General features: G+C 44.2%; 1 protein-coding gene across 1 annotated transcript; it reads right to left on the reverse strand.

Annotated features, from left to right (window-relative positions):
* Positions 1–3019: 3019 nt before the first annotated feature.
* PAXBP1 (PAX3 and PAX7 binding protein 1) lies at positions 3020–25661 on the reverse strand. Its single transcript, XM_027736818.2, has 18 exons — positions 25120–25661; positions 24181–24309; positions 22417–22593; positions 21115–21336; positions 20417–20520; positions 19810–20030; positions 18633–18822; positions 14510–14633; positions 12406–12505; positions 11856–11971; positions 10467–10666; positions 8897–9041; positions 8624–8745; positions 8248–8324; positions 7918–7984; positions 6289–6435; positions 5748–5902; positions 3020–4538 (listed from the first exon to the last, which is right to left on the reverse strand). Exons 1-18 carry the CDS (start codon positions 25592–25594, stop codon positions 4421–4423), a joined length of 2889 nt encoding a protein of 962 aa, XP_027592619.1. The 5' UTR covers positions 25595–25661; the 3' UTR covers positions 3020–4420.
* Positions 25662–26327: the final 666 nt, after the last annotated feature.

The following is a 26327-nucleotide window of genomic DNA, read 5'->3' on the forward strand; positions in this document are numbered from 1 at the left end:
TTTCTTTTCTTTCTCCTTTGGTTTTTATTTTTTTATTTCTTATTCTTCCAGAGAGGGAAACACTGCAGCTCCTCTGGGCCAGAGAAAGGCTCCCCTGCCCTTCCCTTAAACACAACGCCTGCAATGAGTACCCTGCAAGCCCGCTCTGCTCCTGCCAGGCACTGGGGCTCACCCAGAGGGGCTTTGCCAGCATCCAATGGAAATTAAAATTACAGCCTGGGCAAAGGCACTTCCCGCAGGACCGCTCCTGGCCAAGGCCACCGGTCCGTGCAAGTCAGACCAGTGACCACCCGGGGGGATTTTCAGGGGGATACTTCCAGCTTTTATTCCCCAGAAACTCCAGTTCTTCCTGGCCCCGCTTGCTTCAGTCCTCCCCTGTTGGAAGAGGTCACACAGTCTTTCTGGGGGCCAGATTGCCAAAGCCCGGCCGGTCCATTCCCTCCACACCCCCGCGCTCAGGGGCCGAGGGGCAGCCCTGCCCCGCACAGACCCCGGGCTCGCCTTCAGCCCGTCTGTGCCAGGGCTGGAGCGATCCTGCCATCGGCCCGTGGCCACGAGGGGCACAGAAAGCCCAGGGCCAACAGCAGCTCCAGGCAGCTGCAGGCAGAGGTTATCCCTTCCCAGCTTTTTGGCAGTGGGGGGAAGGTGCCTTTCCCCGGCCGGCAGCGGCATCGTCCCCGCCGCAGAGCCCGCCCCGATCCTGGGCCGCCTTGGAGACAATTCCCCGTCCCAGCCCGCCTCCTGCAGAAAACTGTTCGGGTTGAATGCGTTCTTTGTTGTATTTTTAAATGTTTATTTTGTCGTTAAACTTCGTTATTATTCTCTCGAAAGCCCGGGGAAGGCGGCCACCCCCCCCCATCCCCACCGCACCCCCCGCCCCGGCCGGTCCCCGCCCCTGCCCTGCCCGGCGGCCCCGAGCGCCTCAGGCCCGGCCCGGCCAACGCCTCGCTCTGCGCAGGCGCCGCTTCCCAGCCCGCCCCGAGCGCCGGGCGCTGCCTCGCAGTCGCCGCCTGGCGGACACGGCCGGGAGCGGCACTGCAGCCGCGCCCCCCCCTTGCGAGACCCGCGGCGCCTTTCGCGAGGACGGGCCTTTCTTCCCGAAAACCTGCCCTTCCCTAGGAAAAGCCGGGCAATTCACAGAGTTGCTGGTTTTATCCCGGCTTCCCAAAGGACTTCTCTCTCCCGGCGCCGGCGGCAGCGGCGGCAGCAGCGGCAACGCTCCCCGGGAAGCCCTGACCGAGGCTGGGAATTGACACACAACAAGCCAAGAGCATGAACTCGGCCCCAAAACACTCCACAACAGACCAATTTACAGTCACCTTTGCCTCCTCTCCCCCGCGCAGGCACAGGCTTTGGGATTCCAAGGCAAACCCCGAGAGGCCCAGAGAGCAGCAGCCCCTCAGCCCCAGCACGGCCTCCCCCGGGCTCCCCCGGCCGGGAACCGGCCCAGCCAGCCCCTGCTGTGCAGCACAGCAGGCGGGGGGATGACTTTTGGGACCCCTCCCTGGCCGCTGCAGAGCAATGCAGGCATCGGGGCCAAGTCCTGCCCGGCCCCCGGGCACTGCAGACAGTTCAGCAGCAGCAGCAGCAGCAGCAGCAGCTGTTCTGCCTCTTGCTCCCCTCTCATTTGGACCCCAACGGTGAGGAACAAGCCCCGGGCACAATCGGCACCGAGCAGCAAGGCCTGGGCTCGCCAGAGGCCCGGGCCTGCCTACTCCAGGCTCTGGGCTTCCTTTGCTTTTTTCCGCCGCAATTCTCCTGCCCCGGCAAGCGTTCAAAGACAGACTGCCCGCTGAGACGTGCCCCGAAACAGCCATCAGTTCCCAGGCCAGAAAATCTCAGCGCCACACTTGGAAACCCTGCCGCGAGGCCCCCGGAGAAGCCAAGGGGAGCTGGGATTCCCTGGAGTCCCAGGGAACCGAGGGGAAGGTGGCAAAGGGGCAGAGAGCAAACCCCCCCCCCCAGCTGCTTCTCCCTGCAGCCCCCACGGAAGGTGCAGCGAACGCACCCCGGTGTGGAGTTTTTAGGAGAGCTTTACAATAAATTAAAAAACAATCAGTTTACCGAAAAATCCTTCTGCAGTCCGCACTGTCTAACAACTCAGATTGCTCACTAAGAGAAGTACCTGATTTAGAACAACTGAATTGTAGAACCTCAGTGCTTATAAAATGTATTCACTGGCACAAAAAAAAAAAAATTGCAAGTAGCGAGACCCACATCGGAAATAAGTCTTTGCTTTAAAAAGAAACAGAAAAAAGAACCCAAACCACTAAAACAGAGCTGTGAGGGGAACCAAAACATGTCCACGTAAGAACTAGTAATCGTAAGCTCTCACCTGCAGGAGCTTCAGCTTGTGAAGGGCTCCCAGCTCCCACGTTGGGCAGAGTTTGTGATTTTAGCAGCCCCTCAGCTGCCCGGCAAGGCTCGTGTCCCACCTGAGAATGCTGCTTTCACCCCAAGTTCAGGTCTGGAAGCGAGACGTGGCGTAGCAGAGGACTGGACAGAAGGACCTACTGCTGCCACTCCCCTTGGAGCAGAAGCCACTGGCTCAGGTCAATTCCATCTGAAGAAACCTTTTTCTTTTTTATTTAGTTTTCGATTTTTACTTTTGATTAAAAAAAAAATGTTTATTATTTTATGGCAGTTCCAACCAGATAAAACTAGTTCCAACCTGATCAAACTGGTTCGGACCTGCCTCCCCTGGACCACCTCTTGTCTGCACCACCAGCACTTGGGGTGGGTGCTGCCCTTCCCAAAGGAAAAGAGAGTCCTTCTCTTTCTGGAGCCCACCTCCAAAACTTAACCACCACCTTCAGAACACAATATATGCAAGAATTGCTCCCACACGAGAAGTGCCAGGACAGAAAGCTCTGTCTGGCCTTCACCTCCACTGCAAGGACTATTATCTGCACCACCAACAGCTTTTCTGTCTGACACACTGAAAGTCAGCCAGCACCCATATAATTTCCTTTACTCCCTTCCTAAAGGAAAAAAGCTTACCAAGTTGCACCGCAACAACTCCTCCACCAGATGAGTTTATTGAAACAATTTTAAAAAGCAGGTATTTCTGAGTGTACCCCATCAATCCCAACAGTTCAGAAAAACAACTGTCCAGTGTCCAAAGAAGTGTGCATGTGACAAACGGTTCGTATTTACTGTAACTCATTTATACCACAACAGGAGCACAAATGTGACTCATTACGCAAATTGCTACAGTTCCCCTCAAAAAAGGAGGGCACATGTGGAAATAGCTCTTAACCCAAGGCTATTACAGCTGTCCCCATGCCTTGGACCCCAAGATCAAGTCACTAGTGTTCTGATATAAATCAACAGATTTTTTTAAAGTGTTTTCTTTTTTATTTACATTTAAATTTGATCCCTGTTTGGGCTTTTCTTGAAAGACTATTCTTATGTGGTATTTAGTGGAAAGTGTAACATTTGAATATTTACTACAATATAAATACTTCAAAGTTTTTTTCACCTTCGTTTTGCTCGACCTCTTTAGCCACACAAATCTGAAGAAACAGGTTCCATGGACGACATTAGAAAACAAACCCAAAAAACAGAAAACAAAAAAACCCACAAAACCAAAACCCCCAAATCCTGACACAAACAGTGGATTTAAGCAACTTACAAAAGAAAGGAGGGTCCAGAGTTCAGAGTAAACCATTACTCCTCCAAAATGACAGGTGTTTGGAGCTTAGAAAGTGCTGCCATCTACACATGCACAATGATCACAAGTTCTAATTGTTTGCCTACATTAAAATAATTCAGCAGCGATTTTGGATTTTCCCTTCAAAGAACAGTCTTCAGAGTTCCATATTCTGAACGTAAATCACTTTTTAGCTACTCCACTTGGAGTGCAGCACAGCTGCTTTTTAAAGGTCAGGTTCCATTTGAACGTGTCTCTACTCTTCAGCTCAAACGATTTTCACATATTTGAATGTTTTACCAGCCCTTTTGACCAATAAGATGATCATTTTATTGTCAAAATAAGTAATTTTTAGCAAATGAAAAGCTTATTGCAACAGCACAACATCTCTATATCCAGTGTGAAAGCAACATGGTGGTATAAATATGTGCATACATTGGATTACACAAAATATATTATACACATTCCAGTTAACCATGGAACAATTAACAGGAGTAGATGACTACTGATCATGGGCACAAAGTATTTTTGTAAACAAGATTTTGAGAAACTTGAAGGAAAAGTTGGTTTCTGGAAAGATGACAATCTTGGGATTCCATTTTTGTTTTCAATGAAGTCAATGATTTTTATTTTTAAGGATGCTGTATATAAGAATGCACTTTGTATTAAAACAAAGATCAATACTTTACAGTTTAAGAAACTTTACATATGTACATAAATTACACATCAGGAATGGTTTTAAAGCTCAAAATGAGTTGTGGGAAAAGTCTATTTTCCTTCTATTAAAATCTTTAACTCTTTTACGTTGTGATCATTTGCAACTGTAACAGCATGATCCAGGGCTCGGATACTTGCTAAAAGCTTTATGATCTGCTTGATGTGCTCCCTAAAAGGAGGAAGAGAAGTCAATACAGGAACAGAACCATCAATGACATGGATTAATATTACAACAGAAGATTACATTAGGAAGCCATACAGTTAATATTCCTGCTGCAGATTTATTATATTTGCTTAATTAGGGTAATGGCAACAGCTTTGGTAAACGCTGGGGGAAAGCAGGACAGAAGACAGAAATTAAATTAGAACTCACTATGAAAATAAGGCTAACTGGAAGTTTCTCTTCCACTACAGACTTTTACCAAGTTATCTTTTCACCTGGTAAAAAAAGTTCTTTCAAATCTAGAAACAGCCTATCAAAAGAGAGAGTTCAAAAATTTAAACCTGAGACCCAAATAATTGCACTGATGCACAGGACTATAACAAGACTGGAAGACTGTTTATTCCTGTGCTGTTGCTGTTCCCGTAGCATTCCAGGCCAGCAGTAACGTGTCTAATCCGAACTTTCATTAAACTGGTTATTGGATTCAAGCACAACGACTCTTGGATCTAGGGCAAAGCAGCTTCATCTAGCTGGTTGTGTAAATTAAGTCAGAACTTTTCCACTGTATACGACAGACAGTCTGGAATTCAGAAGCCATTAGGCAGGAATCAGCAACAGGCTCACCAAGTGAAACAGTCCAAACGCAGGAGCTACAAAATTTGGCAGAATCATGGAATGGTTTGGGTTGGAAGGGACCTTAAATCTCATTCCAACCTCCCCTGTCACGGCAGGGACACCTCCCACTAGATCAGGCTGCTCCAGGCCCCATCCAACCTGGACACTTCCAGGGATGGGGCAGCCACAGCTTCTCTGGGCAACCTGTGCCAGGGCCCCCCCACCCTCACAGGGAAGAATGTCTTCCTAATATCTAACCTAAATGTCTCCTCTTGCAGTGTAAAACCACTGCCCCAGACCTGACACTATCTGCCCATATAAAAAGTCCCTCTCCCTCCCTTTTATAGACCCCCTTAAGAATCTCTGACACTAAACAGTAGTGCAATATATATTACCAGTGTTTCAATATTTCCAGTAGTTGCTGGGTTTAGACACCTTAAAAATATCCCCATCTACCATACTGTAACATATTTCAAGTCTGAATTCAAAGAGGTTTCCAAAGACATGCAGCAGGACGGAGACAGTTACTCCTGTTTGCATGCACAGGCAAAACAAAACAGATCACAAGAGCTGCAACTGCTTTAACTCAAAGTAAGTTACCTTGCATTTCTCTTCTCTACATCAGAGCAACCAATGCTGTTTCTGTAAATTGTATCAGCCAGGTGAACAAGGTACCTACAGAAGTTTTCTAGCTGAGAAATAGTCTTGTCTCCTTTTAGATTACTGAACCACTGTTTAGGAAAGCAAGCAATTACCTAGGCAGAACAGGAAAAAGAAAGTTAAACACAATGTAAGAAAAAGTTTAAAAGCTATGTAACATGATTTGTGAAATCTGCCAGGTAAGACTGCAGTGACAAGGCCCAACTGAGTGAACTACCAAAAAAAAGAAGCAACCAAAATCCAAGCAGTAAAAATCTGAAACCCACAGTATACCTAAGCCATCTACAGATATGAGCCAATCTATTGGTTGGCTTTAGTTCTTTCTTTAGTTTGTGTATTAAGAAAATATAAAATCTATTTTTCACTGACACTACAGATTTTGAGATATCAAAGCCAAAATTTCATAGGCAACCTCGAATTTTAACTACATTTTCCCTTCAACTGCAACCTGTGCCTTTAAGCACTGTTTGATTTTACTTACACTTTGAGCTTTCTTAATGCTGTCCTCTCCATACTCCGAGTTTTGAAAAGCCATAAGAATATATCTATTTAGCAGCCCATCTATGGACAGCTCTTGGAGAGTTTTATTTGAAAGGATCCCATACCACTGGAGAAAGTTTCCTAATAACTGAAAACACAACACAGGGAAAAGAAGTATTTCAAGATGTACTGAAACCAGACAGTTGATCAAACACATAAAACACTTTTAAAATATTTAGGTTTTTGAAATATTTTGCAAACCCATTCAGAATACAGTCTCCCTCACTGCTGCAATTCAAACAGAAAATTCCAGAGAAGAGTTCTCTTTGTGTGATTGTGGAGAGCAGGTGTTCAACCAACACGAGTCTCTACTTTTCTGTTTAGTTGGGAGCTAATTTTCTTTACGGCCTTTTATTGGAAAGAAACGATGGCAGTCCCAGCTTCGAGCTCTCCCATTCCCCCAGAGCAGTGTATTTTATTCTGGCAAGCACAAAAGGACACAGAAATCCTGGGCTGAGTACGCTCAGTGACATGCAAGTTGAAATGAGGGTGCTTTCACTTGGCAATCTTTGAATCACAGAATCAATCGAGCTGGATCTCTGCTGAGATCATCCAGTCCAATCTTTGAATGGACACCACCTTGCCAACTAGACCATGGCACTGAGTGCCACGTCCAGTCTTCTTAAACACCTCCAAGGATGGTGACTCCACCACCTCTCTGGGCAGTCCACTCCAATGTTTCATCACCCCTTCCGTGAAGAAATTCTTCCTAATGTCCAGCCTGAGCCTCTCCCGGCACAGCTTGAGGCCATGTCCTCTCATCCTGTTGCCTGAGGGAAGAGGCCACCCTCACCTGGCTACAGCCTCCTGTCAGGGAGCTGTAGAGAGTGACAAGGACTCTCCTGAGCCTCCTCTTCTCCAGACTAAAACCCAACTCCTGCAGCTGCTCTTCTCTGAACACGCTCCAGCACCTCCATGTCCTTCCTGAACTGAGGAGCCCAGAACTGGACACAGCACTCAAGGTGTGTCCTCACCAGTGCCAAGTACAAGGGACAACCCCTTCCCCAGTCCTGCTGGCCTCACTATTCCTGACACAGGCCCTTGCCCGCCTGGGCACGGTGCTGGCTCACGCTCAGCTGCTGTCAGCAGCACTCTCAGGCCCTTTGCTGCTGGCTCACTCCCCAGCCACTCTGTCCCCAGGCCTGCAGTGCTGCAGGGGGTCGTTGTGACCCAAGGACATGGCACTTGGCCTTGCTGCACCTCACACTGTCGGTCTCAGCCATGGATCCAGTCTGTCCACATCCCTCTGCAGAGCCTTCCTGCCCTCCAGCAGACCAACACTCTCACCCAACTTGTCATCTGCCAATTTACTGAGGGTCCACTGGATCCCCTCGTTCAGATCATCACTGAAGATATTAAACAGGACTGGGCCCAAAGCTGAGCCCTGGGGGACACCACTAATGACTAATGCAGAGGCACAGTGCATTACCAAAGACTAAGAATCCTCAATTACAGTTCTTGCAAATAAAATTAAAGCAGTTTCCATTTACCCTTTTCCACAAATTTGAGGAGTATTTTATTGCTACACTGTCTTAGGCCAAACATTTACCAGATGTATTTACTGACTTACCTTGACAGAGGACCAAAACTGACGTTGGAAAAACAAATATGGACCAGAGTTCTTGTTTTCTAAGATGCTGGAAAGTAAGAGATTTCTTTAATGAGCAACCAAGACCACACCTCTGTCTGGAATTTCTGGCTTCCTGTCTCCAGCACACACATCATTTCCATAACTATTCCCTTCCATCCTTCTTGTCTTTGCTAAATGCTACCAGCAGGATAACAAAAGATGTCCTGTATCCAGGCACTGAACCACACTGGGAAAAACCCCTGTTAACTATGGACAGAAGGCAGAGACTTGCTAAGAAAGATCTAACACCATAGTTAAAAGTAAACTTACTTTTTTGGATATAAGGGCATGAATACATCATCATCTAGTGTTCTCCTCATTCTTAGCAATAATGCCTTTAAAAGCATCTGAAACAGATAAATTTTTTTTTAAATGTCCAAGGCGTTGCTTAGTAGTTAAATATCAGGAATTGATTTTTAAAGCAACGAAGAACAAACAGTAAAGGCATACATATTTCAGCACACATATAGTCTTAAAGTCTCTTAATTTATCACCATACTTGACTGCCCACAACCAAGCTGCAGAGCACCGAATGGCTGAAGAATTCTCTTTCTTGCTGTGTTTTCCAACAGTAAGTGTATTAAAAATAAATTCAAATTCCTTAACTTAGGCAAAGCATTTATGAAAAAAACCCCAAACAACTTACTTGTGTATTTTTGTTTTCTGCGTTCACCACTGAGGGATATCCATCTACTAGTTTCTGTACAATTGCTACCATTCTAGATGTCTGTGTGGTAGAAAAAGGATCCCAGATATTTTCTGAAATCACTGTAAGGGATTAAAGAATTACTCCACTTTGAAAAGACTCAAATACAGGTATTGAGACATTAATGCAATTATTTACAAAACAGTAAAATCTGAAAGCACAAAGAAGCATCAGATTTCACAACCCTTTCCCTCCCATTTTCCAAGCCTGTACCTGTTAATTTAGGAAGAACAACTCTCTCTACAATGGTAGGCAACAGTGAAATATCAGCATCATCTTTCACTTGCTCCTGCTCTTCACAGCCATAAAACAGCAATGATTCAAACCACAACATCGTTTCAAAATCTCGACACTTGCCCTAATTAAAAAAGAACTGGGGTTAGATTCCTAAAAAGAGATTTGAAGTCAACACACAGAAGAAGTATTACGTATGCAAGTATGATACCACTCTCAAAACAGAACTAAACAGCTCTAAAACAACTGAACCAATTCCCTCTGCCACCACACAGTCACCAGATGTAATGAAAAGTGAAAATGGCAGAAGATTGATTTTTTTTTAGCAGTTGTTGCCCCACAGATTTTAACTTCTACGTTATAGATACAGCCAAATAAAAGCCCACAGATCAGGGCACAAGTGGGAAGTACAGCTCAACTGTGCTGCATTATAAAATTATGATTGCTGGATTTAAAATCTCTCTTCTTTATGAGCACCTTGAAATTCTTCTAACTTAACAAAATGCTTACCAGGAGCAGTAGCAGAGAGTAGTGAATACAGTTAGACTTGATAACTCTGTACCATGTCTCCAGCTAATGTGAGCTTTGTTTTGTCAGCCTGGAAACTCACAGAGGGGGAAGGGACAATGTGCAAAACCAGTTTTAAATTTAATGAGGATATCTTTCATAGATTTCCCCTTGTTTGATTAATGAAGTGAACCATCAAATTAATAAAATTAATACCCTAAATTCCCTCTGAAGGGGACTTATGCTTCCCTCCCTTTGCAATGAGCAGAGGTGACAGAAAATTCTCCTCTAAAAAATTCTCCTAGTAGTTAAGAAAAAAACCCACTTCTGAAAAAAGTAGGAAGAAGAGAGTGGGAGTCAAAAGGTACCTGAACTGCTTGTCCTGGTGGCATCTCATGTAAGCACACCTATGCAGGCTGCACAACAAACATGTGCCAGAGATAATGGGGGCTGTACTGCTTCTCCCATAGTCCCTACCTAATTATTGGGCAAGGAGGACTATGAGGAAGACCTGGAAACTGCCAGCCAGAGTTCTGCAGGGTATGAAGGTGTAGGTGAGAGAAAGAAAGATATATAATCTATAGAGACACAGGTTGTAACTCAATGTAAAAACAGGCTTCTTACTTCCACTTCTGAAGACACAGCATATCTAGAGTCACAATCTCCTCTGAAGTATTTCAGAGCCTAAATGTATTTTCATAGAATCACAGAATGGTTCAGGGTGGAAGGACCTTAGAGATCACCTGGTTCCAACCCACTGCCATGGGCCAGGACACCTTCATTTACGCTGTTTGACTTTTTGGTCTACACCACCCACTACGAAGGTACTGGTAGGTGCTGAACTGAACTCTGGCCTGCTGGGAAACTAGAGGACAACAGCCTAGAAACTCCAGAAAAGCTTTGCCCCACGAGAGGTGCCTGTTTTAAACTTCATCCCTTTAGGAGAAGCACACATCAGAGGTGCAATTTACTTTGCTCTGCACAAGTGTGAAAGAACTGCTGTGGAGAAGCTTATGCAGAAGCTACTTGCAGACGACCTTACCTCCAAAGGAGTCCAGATAAGCAGCTGAAGTCTGATTAAAGGGTTAAACAGCTTTGGTAAACAGAGGCCAATATAAGCATCCTTATAAGAAGCGAAGTACTTGGAGCGCCAAGCTTCGAACTGTGACTTAATACAATCAATTGAGTAAAAGCTTTCCAAAACATCTTCGAAAACTTTGCTGGACTCTTTCAGTATACGATCTGGCAGGGGAGAGAAGGAGCAATAAGTTAATTAACTATTCCCTGTAATATCTCTTTCAAGAGAGTCTTTGATGTTCACTGACATAAGCTAACTCCCATAAACAAAACCAAAAAAACCCCACCGCCTTTAAAAGTTCTGTTCCTTCTGCCTAAAATATACAGGGCCATAAAAACATGAGCACATGAGTACTCTCCAATAGACTGTCTCGCTTTAAATAGTCCTTAAATGATTTTCGGCCACCAGATGCAGGACTGGTGATGTATTGGGCTGTGCAGTGTCAGGTAACACACAGGTACCCCCTGGAATGCCACAAGGAAGGAGTTCAAGGAAATTTATTCTGAAGTCGAGAGTACCAGATCTACAAGGGAAAACTCCACCAGTGCTGCAAAAGCACTGGGCCTGAGAAAGACACACCTCCTGTCCTTCTTCAAGACTTTTTATCTTCCCAGTTCTCACCCTGCCACCAGCTCTCTCCACCAGCACTGCCTGCAACATCTGTTTATCTCTCCTCATACTAGAGAGAGAGAGAGAGCCTGCAGGCCTCTCTGGAATGCAGAAAGAAAAGGAAAAAAAAAACAAACCACCTAGCCACCCTTGAGAAAGGCACTTCCCAGGCAGGAAAGACTTCCTAAGCATCACCTGCCTCCTCAAAGTGAATCCTTCCAGCAGAAAGGATATTTACCCTTACAGGCTGTATTCAGAGTGGATCGAGCTTCAAAGCTGGCCTTGCCGTGCATGGGAGTTTCAAACAGCTCATCTCCAGGTCCCTTCCAAGCCAAGTTATTCTACATCTTTGATAAGCCAAGTGCAAATATAGGAGGGCATCTCAGATAAGCCAACTGAATTGGCAGTTCAGACAGAGCGAGTCCTGGCAGGCACCACGAGCTTACAAGAGCATGCAGTGACAGGACAAAGGGGAATGGCTTCCCACTGCCAGAGGGCAGAGTTAGATGGGGTATTCAGAAGGAATTCTTCCCCATGAGGGTGGGGAGGCCCTGGCACAGGTTGTTCAGAGAAGCTGTGGCTGCCCCATGCCTGGAAGTGTTCAAAGCCAGGCTGGACAGAACTTTGAGCAACCTGGGATAGTGGAAGGTGTCCCTGCCCAGGGCCGGGGGTGGAACTAGATGAGATTTAAGGTCCCTTCCGACCCAAACCACTCTGTGATTAAGCTTCAGTAGCTTTTCTAACCTCGCTCCAAGTTGAAGTTTGTGATATCTGTTGAAGTTTCCTCGTCATCGCTGGAAAGGCCTTCGAGGTGATCTGCCATCTTCCCAGTTTGCTCTCTTGCTTGTCTACGGCGAGCTCTGCAAAGCACAAACCAGTTACCACTTTTTTCTTCCTACCTATACAATGAGCACACCCACCTAAGCTTGTCCTAACTTTTAATTCAAGGAGAGTCAGGGTGAAAAGAACTTTTACTATGCCACCACCTCAAACATTCCACTTATATTGCTGCCTCAATCAAAAGAAGGAAAAGAAACCAGCAGAGACCATATAGATGTAATGGATTTACTATGCTTCCTTTGAGTGATTTTAAATCAGAATCATGCAACGATTCCTTGTTCTGTACACTTGCATGGTAAACTGGGATATATAAGAATACCCCTGGCCCAGCATACCAGGTGAAGTGTTTTCTTCCCTTTGCAGGGAAGAAGCAACATTGCCACTGTCACACAGGACAGTTGTATCATGTAAGCAGGCAAAGACTCCTCAGTGGACAAGAAATCTCATCCTCTACCTTCTAGCCTCTCTTTCTGCAGTTCGGCGCTTGACTTGTTCTTGATAGATCACTCTGTCTCGCCCAAAAGAATCAAGATTTGGTGCCATCAGTGCTTTATCTGTAAAATTACATTGGCGAAAATTAAAATGCTTATTTATGATTCTAGAAATGTGCTGTAGGCAGTTTCATAAGAGCCTTTTACCTACTTTTAAACTAAGCGTAATTTGAAGTAGAAAGTTGAAGTTTTTAAAAAACAAAACAAAACAAAACAAAACAGAAGCCTGAATTCCCCAAGTGTAGAGGTTAAAACAGAAAGCAGCGGAGTTTGGAAAAATTTCCCCTTAAATGTCAAATAGTTTTCACCATACTTCACTCTTGTCCGTCTCACAACGGTGCCCAACTACATAAGAGTCAGCAGTTATAACAGAAATTGCTTAAATTGAATGGCTCAAGACAAAAAGTGCTCCTTACATAAACACATTCACCATGTAACTTTTGAAAAGAAAAGTAACAAAACGAAGGTCAGGGAATAGTGACTGGAGCAAGAACATAAAACGTTTCACAGTTCTAGTCATTGTGTTTCTAAGTTCATTAGACTAAGTTCTTTAGACTGCCTGAAGTTTAAAACACATCAAAATCTACAGGAAGACAAATCATCTTCCTTCCTCTTCAAGCTGTGATTATAGATGTTCCTGGTTACAGAAAGCACGTAAGAGTGTTTCCAGTTCCTTCTTCCCAGGTCAATTTTAAACAGTGGACTGAATGCTAACTAGTGCTCAGGTCCACCCACTGAAATATTAACATTTAAAAACCAGCCTATCCAAACTTCTGGAGTAAATTTACATGTTCTAACTAAATCTATTTACAAATTCATCATTACAAGTATTAATGATGATCTATGTCAGTATTCCAATTCAATACCAGAACTACTAAGAGCCCTCTCAAAACTTCCAGACACTGTGGAAGAGCTCCCTGTAAAACCCAACCTCAGCCATGACAACTATTCCCACACCCCCATTAAATTTCAGTCTAGAAGAATCTATTCCAAGCTTCTTTTAGGAAATACATTTCTAGTACACCAGGTTTCCAGTTCTCACATCCTCACAACAGCGTTTTCATGGTAAAACTGCAAGGCCTACGTGTGATGCCTGGGGCTCCAAACACAGTCCTAAAAGGAATATGTGTGCTAGCCACTCTGGAAAGGAATAGCAACTGTGACACCCTAACACTTCATCATCCTCGGTAAATTCTACCTAATGGTATTAAAAGATTTCATCTCTGGACACACTGTGACAGAGCAGGAAATGGCTTCTATTATAGGATTTTACATCAGCAGTAGGACAGACAAGAAAGCCATTTCTAAAAATGGGAAGCTCTCTGAAGCAGAAGGAGGACTCCAATTCCTCAGATATTTTAACTGTCAGTTTTTTTGAATAAAACCTCCAAGAAACATATATTTCCATCCAAGTTAACACTTATACTTTTGGAGAGTTTTACATACTGAAGAGTAATAACCACAGGAAACCTCCTCAGTGAGAACCTCCCATCCACAAATTCACAGCAAGCAGGACTTTGAACTGGCTAATCTTAAGCTGTATTTCATATAGGGTCACTCTGTATTAGTCTGATTAGTCTTCCAGTTCTTTACCTTTCCCAGTTAAGTGCCTGAAATTAAATACTTATGCTGGCTACAAACCAGAGCATTACACAGAAGTCTAGCCCAGTGCTTCATGGCTTTGTACAGAACTAACTGTAGATGTTAAATGCCATGTACAGATTCAGGAAGGTTAAAACAAATTTTTAAAAAGTCCTGACATAAGAGGAAAATGGGGAGACACATGCTACCACTATTTCCACTGCCACCATGCATACACCTTCAGTGCTAGGAAGGAGAAAATACAGTTAAGAGAAACAGAAAGGAGAGATGAAGTCAGAGTTAGAGCGGCTTGGAGTTCAAAACAAAACAGATTAGAGAACTTTCATCTAAACGTGCTGCTACCCATCTCTAGAGCAAGGATAAACTTTTAAGACACTCATACGTTAAACATTTACATTTCAATTTAGTCATACTAAGTAAACAAGGTTGTTTAATGAATAATAAAAACCTTCAAGATGGACTGACTTGAATGGCTTGAAAACTCCGAAGATTCATCTTTAATATCATCTTGTCGTCTTTGGACAAGGCGGGAAGCTCGCTGTTTGTACAGCTGGTGCATTGCAGACTCCAGCTCGTTAATCAGAGGCACCTGTAAAAATACAACACACTCCGTAACACCCGGTCCTCGAGCTGCTCAGCTTCTGGGCTCCCATCCTATGCCGAAGCATAACGCTGGGGCTGGGCTCCTAGCAGCACAAACTCTTGCCTTTTACTCCTTTGCATCATCTGCACTGGGAAGGGGTGGAAAATACATGCATTTAGTGTTGGCAGCTCGTTCAGTCAGAGCACGAGCGTTCTGAAAGCAGCTTCTGTGGACTGAACGAGCCTACACAGCAAGACGATCATTTCAGAGCGTGGAAGAGCCTTTCCAGTACTCTTGCTTTCTCTACCAAGCACGTTACATGTTGTACAAGGGTTTACAATTCTCAGACCTTGCTGTTTCCTATCTTTATGCAAGAATGTAGAGGTATTCTATAGTCAAATGAGAAAATAACCCAACTGTACATAGTGAAAGAAAACACCTAGCAATCCATCCTCCTGAAGCCAGCAGCTATTGTTTTGCTCTAACTCTTATTACTGAAATGGAATCGAGCCCTGCATAACCATGTCATGCCAACAGGCAATTCAAATCAGCCAAATGTTCCTCTAGACAATTACTAAAACTAAACCAGTACAATTTGTGCAAGTTATGCATTAAGTATAACCTTGAATGATACACAGGTAAGTCAGCTCAGACCTGTCACTTTTTTTTTTTTCTAGTGGACTAAATTTTAGTAGTAACTCTAACAAAAACAGATGATGTTAGAACAGTCCTGACATTAAATAGCAGGTTCATTGATCACTTCTGCGAAAATTCATTTCCTGGGACAAGTTAAAATTAGATCATTATAAATATCCAAATGCAAAACAGAGCTTTTCACAGTCTCTTAATTTGGAAAGGCAAGTCCCTTTGGCACGAACACTTAAGCCATATCCTCCTTACCTCCAGACGAATGCTTACTCCAGTCTTCCAGCCTGTTAGCTCAAATATTTCAGTGCTGCCTACCATCCAGGAGTATGGGGTTTTTTCAAAATAAAAGATGAAATCGGAAATTGTTTCCTGATGTAATTTACAATGTGACTCAGCAGCTATTAAAGAACCTCCTTCAGGAAAATATAAGATTCTGAGATTATAGCTACAGGGCCTTTTCAGCTGAGACTGACACACACATCAGAGGAGATATTACATGAAAAGAAGTATTAGCTCTTTGGGGGATAAATTGGGACTCCCGGGATTAAAATGAAAGCAACTCTAGGTCAACTCAAAATATGTACACCTTTCTTTTGGAAAAAAGACTAGTGAGAAAGATATCCCAGCACTGGAAGTCTATATTGAGAATTTAGGACAATTCTGAAAACAGAAATAATAATCAAAAAATACTAGTTTTACTGCAATTTACCAGAGAAAATATACCTTCCTCTCTTAAGTATGTAAAGGAAATTCTAACATTGAAAAGTTTAATGAATTTGTTCAAAGCATCCCCAGAGGTTTTCTGGATTAAAAGAAGAAACAACCAGTGATGTATTCAGATATATGAATCCACTTGAAAGTGTTTCCCATTTAAAACACAAGAGACTTAGAAGCCCTTATCCTTCTATAATCAATACCATGGTTAATGGGTCGCTGACAATTTCTCTGACTATAAAAAGTTACAAGCCTCATTCCCTGTTTTGTTTACTCAATACCTTAAATTCGGTGTTTTCAAGGGGTCTTTTGTTCACTTCCACTGTAAACAGTGTAAGAGGAAAAGCAGAAAGCTCCCTAAACATTTAGATCACAAGGATAATTTTAAGGTACAGCCCACACCTCTGACACACAGAGTGTGTTTTGATAATTTGCTTTGCAGGTAAAGTAACAGCTCATCTCCCTGTGCTGTCAAAGTACGCTCGAAACAATTCCATCTTTCTGTATCCACTGTACATTCCTACACTCCAAATGTAAAAACACCCTTACCACTCCCTAGCCTTCCCAGAAAGCATCATTCTGACAGTAACTACTTCACAAGGAAGTCATGCAGGCATCTTCCACTCTCTTATTTATGGGGGAAAAAAAAAAAAAGATATCACAGGGATTTTGACCTTTCTAGTGCTTGTTTCTAAAATCTGCATAACAGCTGTCTCATTATACTCTCTGCTGTGCCTCACAAATAGGCAAAGTGATTCTAACATTCAGAATCTTTTCAAAATATCCTAAGATATGTGTTCATATATGTATGTTTATATACATGTACAATATTATTATTATTACACATATAGATACACATTTTATATGCTTATGCATATTATAAGCATAACTATGCACATTACTATAAACAATAATAGCAACCCTTTAAATATGAAGCAGTTAGGGCCACAGGTTCTACCAAAAAGCTGAAGGTAATTTATCTCTACACTCAGAACGACAATTTACTGTCCTACTGCGTTTCATTTAAATAAAAACTGATACTGATTTTATTAATTGATTTTTTTTCCCCCTCCCCCCACCTTTTTAGAAAACCTTGTAGTGTCCTGTGGCCTGGTGGTTCTGAATTGGATGGCACTTCTGTCATGCTGAAAGCACTGAATTCCAAACCACGTTATCTGGCCAAATAATATCACCATAAATGAAATGCTCCCGTTAGACTGACCACATCACCTCCTGCTTTTGCCGCTCACTGCGCACACAAGTACAGCAGCAGCCTCCTCCTGACACCAGCAAACCTCTGTGAACGCCCCTAAGCAGCATGAGATGGGAGAAGTCCCGGCTCAGAAGCCCAACGGACTGGCATGGCAGATGAGGAGTGGGGACGGTGAGGGGGGGGGAAGGCAGCCAGGTGTGGAATCCTCGAAAGAACAACTACCAGGAAAGCAACTGTAGCTGCTGCTAATTTACCAAACAGGCCTGTTAGTTTGCTGTAAAATGGCTGGGATGGATTTATTTACTAGTATATAGAGAGAGGCCAAAAACCTTCCTACAAACTGAACTGAAATTGTTACACTGTAACTTAATAGTAAGTTTTCCAGGTTTATACAAAATCTGTCAGATTTGGGATTATGGCTTCATCAGGAAACAATCAATTGCAGGTAATTAGTTACACTAATCCATCAGCTGGGTGAATTAACTGATCCACACTTCCTAGGTTTGTTCATGACAGTTATTCTTCACTTCACAGGACTGAAGACTGGTCTCTCCCAATTCCACTAATACTGGACAATTAATGTCTAACCCATTAACACCCAGAATGCTTTTCTGTTCCTCCCCCCACACCTAACGAGCTGGGCAAACAGTAGCTTAAACTACTCAGTCATTTTGACAGGTAATATATTAAGAAGCTACTATACTACTGTATTCAAGTCAGAAGACAATGAAGAAACAGCCTATATACTGATAACTGAATTCTACAGCTCCTGTGTGTGCCTAATACATAGATAAATATATATATATTGAGGAGCTCCTACAATATTTACAACAAAGTAAGTATTCAAAGCATAACGAATATGTTTTTGAGTTAGACATATACAAAGGTATCACACTACATGAAAGAAGGATATTTTTATGTTTGGGTGTCTTTGAACAGCTACATTACTTTTAAAACTTTTCTCCTTCAGACCAGAGTAATGCCAAGTAATGCCTGGCAGGAGGAAGTCTATAATAACACAAAAAAGAAAAGTCTCTGCTACTGTGTACACGAAGCACTCCAGAAACTAGCAAGGTCATAATCCAGCCCTTATTTGTGCTAACCTGATGTCCAACACAAGTAAAGAGCAGCATCTGAGTAAAGCTGAAATGCCAGCGTATCTACCAAAGTCCTAAAGACACAAAATCTACAAGTTTTTAGGCAATCTAAAGTCAGTGATCTCTTACACTGGGAAGAGGTTCCTGATAACCAGCTTAGCATGATGAAAAGTGATTTTTTCAATCCCTGAATAACCAAACCTTCAGAAGAGTTCTCAGGGGACTTTTTTTCTGAGAGCAGAGGGAAATGTGGTGTTTGGCATGTACTAAGAGACCCCTTTTTTTTTTTTTTTTTTTTTTTTGGAAAAGAGATGAATGTTTTTGCATCCTTACCTTTTCACTGAAACACTCAAGCAAGTCTTGGACATACCCTCGCATTTCTTGCAAAAACTTATACTGTTCACCAATACCCCCAGAAGACCCTTCTAATCTTTCAATTGCCTTGGTAGAGTCCTCTCGGCTTTGCTGATGTTTCTCATATTGCTGCCGATTAGCCTTGTGCATTTCTTTCATAGAGTCCAACCTGAAGGGCAATGGATAAATAGTAAATTTACATCCAAAAGTCTATTTCAGACCATTGAGATATTAAACAGACAGCGCAAGTACTGAGCCCACACGCGGGAAACACTGCAAAGACATTCTCCAACTTTCATTTGTCACTTTGTCCCCTCTCTCCACCACCAGCAAGGCTAACGTTGGCATTCATTTGCTGCACTCTGCTGAGTGCATTGCATGGCCACTCCCACTCACTCTTACAGGAGTAAGAACAGCATTTAGAACAGTGCAAGGCTGGCCCCAAAGAAAAGATGGGTGTCAAGGCTGCAGGTACAGGGGAACTACAGCTTATACAAAGCACTCTTTTTCCTCTACTAACTCGACTCACTGTCAAAGGCTGTAACGCTGCCAAGGGGCATACAAACCAATTTTGAAGACATGTAAAGTGCAAGGTGTTCGTTACAAATGATTTCTCATTGCAATTGCGTTGTTCATTCCACACCCCTTTTGTGTACCTGACAAGCAGATTACAGTGTTTAAACCAAAAAAAAAAAAAAAAAAAAAAAAAACAAAAAAACCCACCCAACCAAAAAAAAAAAAACCACCCCTGTATACACTAAAAATTGAATTCTTCATCTACTGAAGGGGAAAACTCTGATTCATAGTTTAAAAGAATGCAGCTTGATAAGCTGAACACCTCACTGGCCTTTCACTTCTTCACTATAAGACTGTGCAGTGTCCAGAAGATGCAACTCAGACCTGTCTTCAACAACATCAATGGCCTCATATTTAAAGCTTCACTTCCAGAGAAGCAATCCAAGGAGAGTTTCGAACAAAGTGTCAATGCCATCTTCATTCTGAGCTTTTTTGTTTGCCTTTTTTTTTTTTAAGTGGATGTGCCAGTCAGTACTTTTCCAGCGATGAAACTCTGTGTTTGCTCACCGAGACTAAAGACACCTGAGGAACAGAAACCTAGGGGACAGGTCTTTAAGTCTAAAAAGATGGTCTGTCCTACCTGTCTTTAAGCTGTTTCTTTACCAAATCAATAGTAACAGGAGTCATCTCATTACTGGGAGTTTTGAAAGGAACTGTATTATCTGTTTTTTGAGCCTTGGTCTCCGATGATCCATACGCAGCGTAGGTGTATGGGATACCATACGATGAACCATAAGACAGTGTCTGGTAAGTGTTCTGGTAGTACAGATTATTCACTTCAGCAGGCTGACTTGGTTGAACCTAGTGGCAGAGGAAATCCAATTGTACTATATTAGGCTTTAAAGAAAGGAGAAACTTACTTTCTTACACATCTCACGCTTTATAAAGTGAAAAATGTAACCAAATACGTTTACAAAATGTCATTATCAAGGGGATTTAAGCATAGAACTTCCAACCTCTCCTTTAAAGTGGAAGAAATTAATACCCTCAGAAGCACCTTCTTAAATGGACAAATTCTCAGTATCATTATAATTCTAAATATTTATACTAGTTCTCTTTAAAGAATATCAGCATTTACACAGTGAATTTCTCAGATAAAAAAGCCTTCTGGAAACTACTCAAGTTTGTAACAGATTTAGCCAATACATGCAGAAACAAACCAAACCTGAGTTCAGTTATATACATGCCTGGGGTATGTTGATTCCTTTTCGTATCTGCTCTTGCTCCCATCTACTGAGTTCTTCATCTTGCTCCCCTGCCACCAGTGCTTCATCATCACTTCCCTCAATACCTTCATACAAGTAAAACAGACAAGTAAGGAAAAGGAGGAGATAATGCATTCATAGTAAGGGCCATAACTTAAAAAACCTGTGACCACTCCTCAGTGAGAAGTCAGAGCATCTTCCTTTCCTCCTCAGGAGGAATTAAGGACATCGACCTGTGAATTATTAGCATAGGGATTCCACCTGAAAGATCCAAGGAGTAAATCTGCAATTCACCGCTGGTAAAACCCTCTAACGTTAAAAACCTATGTATCTTACTAATTCTCATCTTCCAAGAGGTTATTTTAACTGCTTGTCAGCAAAGAGAATTCTATATCAAATGTTTTTCTTTTCACGACTATATACTTCCTAAAAGCAGAGTACAGGAAAAATAAGAACTGATCCTTAGTGGAAGTTTCTATTAGATTCAGCAGTGTGCACAGGAACATAGTTTTGTGCTCAACATTTTATAAGCAGATTCCATTAGGTAGTACTTTTTCTCAGCACAGGAATAGAACTCCAGATTGTTTGAAAAACACATGTTCTTTAAAAATGCTTAATGGGAGAATTCGCAGTGAAAACAGTGTGAATGTTTATCAGCCGTCCTTCTAAAAAGGTTTTACCTATTTCCTCGGCAATCTTTTGCCTTTGGGATTTTTCCTTCACTGTAAAAACTATCCTCCTCTTCTCGTCATCATCTTCATCGTCACTGGCATCATTTTCGTCTTCTCGGACGAGGCGGCCTTTCCCCGGTTCGCTCTCAACGGGGGTAAAGTCTCCGAGCTCACGAGCCATCTGACGCTTTTTCCTAGCGGCATGAATAAAAGCAGCATCTGGAATTTCTCCTAGAGACAGATGTGTGCACCATTAAACAACCACTGCAACAAAACGGGCATTATGATTTCTTATCACTCATCTCTGCCGCCCTACCAAATCATCTCTGCACACAGGAAAAACGAACACGGGAGGAAACGAATCCATACTCACAGAAACACCTGCAAGCTAAACATGTAAACTTTCTGACCAGAAACCCTCAAAGGTGGGATCTTCACAAAAAGTGTGGCTCTGCTTCCGGCAGCTCACACGTCATAAGAGCAGAAGCCTGATGTTCCTATAGGAAACACTCCTATAGAAGAGGGAGCCCTTTGCAGGAGCTGACTATTGCAAAGGGAGGAAGAAATTGAGGTGCGTGACTGTGTCACCTCCTGTCCTGATATTGCTCCCAGCTCTTCTTATTTTGGGGGAACAAAAAGCATCAACCATTTCAACAGATGATGACAGCTCAGAGACTAAGAAGACACCAAACCAGACAAAGTTAACATGAGAAGATTGTACAACTTGAAGAGAAACAAGAAAAGTGGACCTAATGAAAAACTCTAAAATCTACAGCACAAAAGCAATGTAACTTATGTAAGTCACATAAAGAACAGTTCCCAGGACATCCACCTTATATTTGGTGAGCAGACTACCACAATTAGCAAACCAGTTTCAAAAATACTTTCTCAGACTGATTTCTTTGGCCTCAGGGTCTGACTAGAACCTCATTATACCAAACAGGTTAGGGAAATATTTCCGATCCCTTGCGGACCCATAACTGAAACACCTGAATTAAAGAACAGATTTTAACCAACAGCAGTTAAATCTCATGTGAAGTCATCTATCACCAATCTAGATTTTCTTACAGCTTGTCATCTACTTGGGAGACAAATTCCTTCTTTTGACATCAAGATGAAGCACTCTGTAGCAAAACGTTTTCTCTTGTAAGGCTCGTGAAACTGAACCCCTTTAGAAAACAGCAGTTTCTTGACTTCTCAGATGCCAGATATATTGTTGGAAACTGTTTCCTAACCTCTCATGCACATTAGTCTGCTGTAAACATTGGCTAAAGCATTTGCTAACTTATCAGACAAATTACAAAGACCAACCTGGGCGGAGAACATTCAGGGAGGACAGAGCATTCGAAAACGCCCCACCAGCTTTCAGTTTTTCATCTTCCTTCTCACTTTCAACTTCCATTTCTTCTTCACCATGCTCACTGTTTGCAGTCCCATCTTCTTGGCCTAGATCCTTATTCTGTCCTGTCTTTTCTAGTGGTGCTTCGACTGATAAGACAACAAAGCCCATGTTTTACTCCTTTTATAAAGATCACTCGGAAGTATTTTTTTTAAGATATAAAAACCAAAAGGAAAAATCAAATTAAAATTTTTAATTATAATGTTATTGCTTGCGATCTAGTAAAATATGCTTTCTTAACTGTGGTTAAGTCACTGACATCCTCTCAGAATAAAATCTGACAAGGCAGGCACACCAACAGCCACTAAACATTCTCCATATTGCCAGGTATCAAGAAAGTAAGGGAACTCGAGATCATATAGGCAACCTTGTCTCTTACCTATGTGATGAGAAAGCATTGCCTGTACTACACCCAATCTTTCCACAAGAACAAACTCATCTCAAAGGAAGCTTTCATTTTCGTCTTGGGCTGGGTGCAACAACCCCTTACATCAGGTGGGTAACATACAGACAGATACAGGCAGAAAGTACAAATACTGTGTAAAACAGTGCAAGTTAAACTCAGCTGCACATAGCTGAGGTTTTAGACTCAAGCATTTGAGTAGAGAATCCAGGCTACTAACTCAAGTAGCAGCCATAAGGTCTTTACACCATAACCACATCAATTAGGGACAGCAAAACAAACAGAAAATAGGCACACACAGCCATGTGCAAAATGCAATTTTTTAACGATCTTTGTGACAGAAGCAAGAATTAAGATCCAGGCTTTCACAGATGACCCTGAACACTACACACACAAATGACCATTTCTGCCCCACACCAATGCACAGGCAACTTAAAGATTCTAGTAAGAAAGAATTTGTGGGTTTTCTAAACACAGACAAAACCTTTAAAAAACCTTTAAGAGTTTTTAAAAAATAATTTAATTAAATATAAAAAGGGCATTTCCTGCATGGGACCGTGTTCAGCTCCCATACGCTTCAGCTGTACCATTGCAATCTTTACATCATAAGCCTCTCAGCTCATGCTCACAGCATTATATACTGTATGCAAAAACGTAACTGGAAAAGGAATCACTACACTTTACCAATGAGCTTCCCAAAAAACAACAGTACAACTGGAACTGAAGTCCCAGGCTCTGCTCCAAGCTGTGGAGGACCGTACACTGTTAAAAGATCCTTCTGCTCCAACACTTTCAGTCTGTCACCTTAATCATCAGGTCTACTCTAAGGTCCAAGTCTTGAAACAGGCAGCTTACTTAATGACAAAGAACACCACTCTGCTCACCCCGAAAGTCTTCCTCTTTGAAAAAGATGCATTACAAGGACACATCCTGTCAGACAAGCACCAGTATAACTCCTTCCTAACTCAGTAAGAAACTCATTTGTCATAACCACAGCTGAAATTCAGAAAACTGATGTCTACTGACAACCGTACACAGAGCTGAGAAGTTTCATCCTTCTATATTAATTTCCACATAGGAGAGATTCAAAGAACTCTCTACCACCCTCAGAACAGCATCTGTAAGGCTCAAGTAACACACTTAATGTGCGCTTTACTTCAGCTCTAAACATGAAATCCTCTAGAAGTCTAACAATTCCTCTTGGAAACAAAAAACAGAAATTACAATACTCCATCTTTCCCACTACAAAAGTTACTATTAGTTTTGCAGTTACCATCTGTTGGAGAATTGACCTCTGTTCTAACTTTTGATTTTTCAAGATCTTCTTTGTATTCTTTCTTCAACTGCTTTACAATCTTTTTGCTGTAACTTGATTTCTTCACTTTAAAAACTTCTTCAGTTTCTTTAAAAGAGAAATTGGAAAACATTACATTAGACCCACCATCAAGTATACTTACCTATTAAGTATCTTAATTTTGTACCTAGAACTTCAGAAACGCCATTAACAAACAACTGCCAGGGCTTTTCAAAGTCTATAGCATTATTTCATGTTTTCAGTATTTCTGTCAAGATTTCTAATCACAAATCTTAGAAACCAAGTTCTGGTAGTTACAAGAGAATTCCTTCTAAGACACCTACGAAGTGCCAGGGCAAAAAGGCAGTCCGACGTGACCCGTGAACAGCAGCCACTGCAGATGAAAACAAACCCGGCACAAAGCCCCGGGGCAGATGCTCCTCGGCCAACCCCGCCGGTGCCGGGGGAAAGCGGCAGGTTGGCACAGGCGGGCCCAGCAACCCCCGCCGCACAAACCCCTACCTGCGGGCCGCCACGTGCAGCGTACGCAGCACGGGGGCAACGGTCAGGCCCCGGCAACACAGAAGGGGAGGCAACTGAAACCCCTACACCAGAATTAACCCCGCTGCTCCGCGGTGCTGGGAGCGCGCTGGCCCCGCAGGAGCCGCGCCGGGCCGGGGAAGAGCAGCGGGACCGACGGGGCGCTCCCTGCCCGCCCGCACCGCGCCGCCAGGGCCCTCCTCCTCTCAGGCGACCCCACATCACACGCGGCAACCCGACCGCCTTCAAAAATAAATAAGGGTCCCGGCTTTCCGCGGGGGCCGAGGGCGCGCGGCCGGCGGGGGCAGGCCGAGCAGCCCCGGGCCCCTTCCACCCCCGCGAGCGGCGAGCCAAAGGCCGGGCAGCCTCCCGTCTCACCCTCTTCCTCGTCCTGGAAGCTGAGCAGGCTGGCCCGCGGCACCTCTTTGTTCTCTCGCGGCCGCTTCTTCTCCTTGGGGCGGCCGGCCGCCGGCAGCCCGTTGCCCTGCTGGGGCTGCGGCGGCGGCGGCGGGGGGGGCAGGAGGGCGGGCGCCGGCAGAGCCCCCAGGCCTGCCCGGTCGCCTCCCATCAAGCCGAGCCCCAGCCCGAGCGCCGCGCCGTAGCTCGCAGCGCAGGCGAAGGCCGCGGGGCTGCCGGGCAGGGCGAGGGGCACGCAGCCCGCGGGCAGCGGCAGGAGCCCGGCGCCCGCCGCCAGCGACATGGAGGCCTCGCTGGGCCCTTCCCCCCCCGCCCCGGCCGCCGCCGCCGCCGCCGCCGCCGGCGGCTCCTGAGGCGGCTCCTCGTCGCGCTCCTCGTCCTCCTCCTCCGAGTCGTTCCGCTTCCGCACGTTCACCCTCCGCGCCTTGCGGAACATCCCGCCGGGCACCGACCGGGCGGCCCCGCGCGGCCCCGACACCGCCCGCCCGCTCGGCTCCGGCCGCCCCGCGCCGCGTCCCGGCCCCGCCCGGCCCCGCAGCGCCCCCCGCCGCCCGCGCCCACAGCGCCGCCCCCGCCGCCATCTTGTGGCGAGAGAGCGGCGCGGGGGCGCGAACGGCGCCGGGGAGAGCGAACGGGGCTGTCACCGCACGGAACGAGTTCATGGCACCGAACGCGTTTTATTACACCCAACACACCGGTGCTGGGGGGGCGTTGCTATGAAAAAGAAATCTGCAAGCTTCCAACGCGCAGTACTTCCACAGGGCAAAGCCATGTAAAACGGGAAGTGGAACAATCGGGTTCTTGGTACCTTGGAGTTGGAAAGGTCGCTGCGATGTCGGTGCCGTGGATTTCTGCAGTTCAGGACTTTTTGCCGTTTTCCGGGAAACTCTGCAGTGCTCGCTTGGGCACAGGAGTAGAAGGGCTTTTACACCAGCCTTATTCAGAACACTGACCACCTGGGGAGTCTTTCTGCTGTGCCTTTTGCAATCGGACATGTCTTTCTCGTATTGGCCTTATTAGCCACCAGCGTGCTTGTAACAAATGTGGATAGAGCCTCTCCCAAATCTTCATTTGCGAAGCCTAGCCACGATGATTCAGAACACTACAGTGGCAAAAGTAACTGAGATTTTAATTTGCTCTGTTAGAAAGCCCAAGGATTTATTAATCTC

The sequence above is a fragment of the Pipra filicauda genome, unplaced genomic scaffold, assembly GCF_003945595.2.
Source record: "Pipra filicauda isolate LSUMZ 115617 unplaced genomic scaffold, ASM394559v2 scaffold352_size854550_pilon, whole genome shotgun sequence".
Classification (NCBI taxonomy): Eukaryota; Metazoa; Chordata; class Aves; order Passeriformes; family Pipridae; genus Pipra; species Pipra filicauda.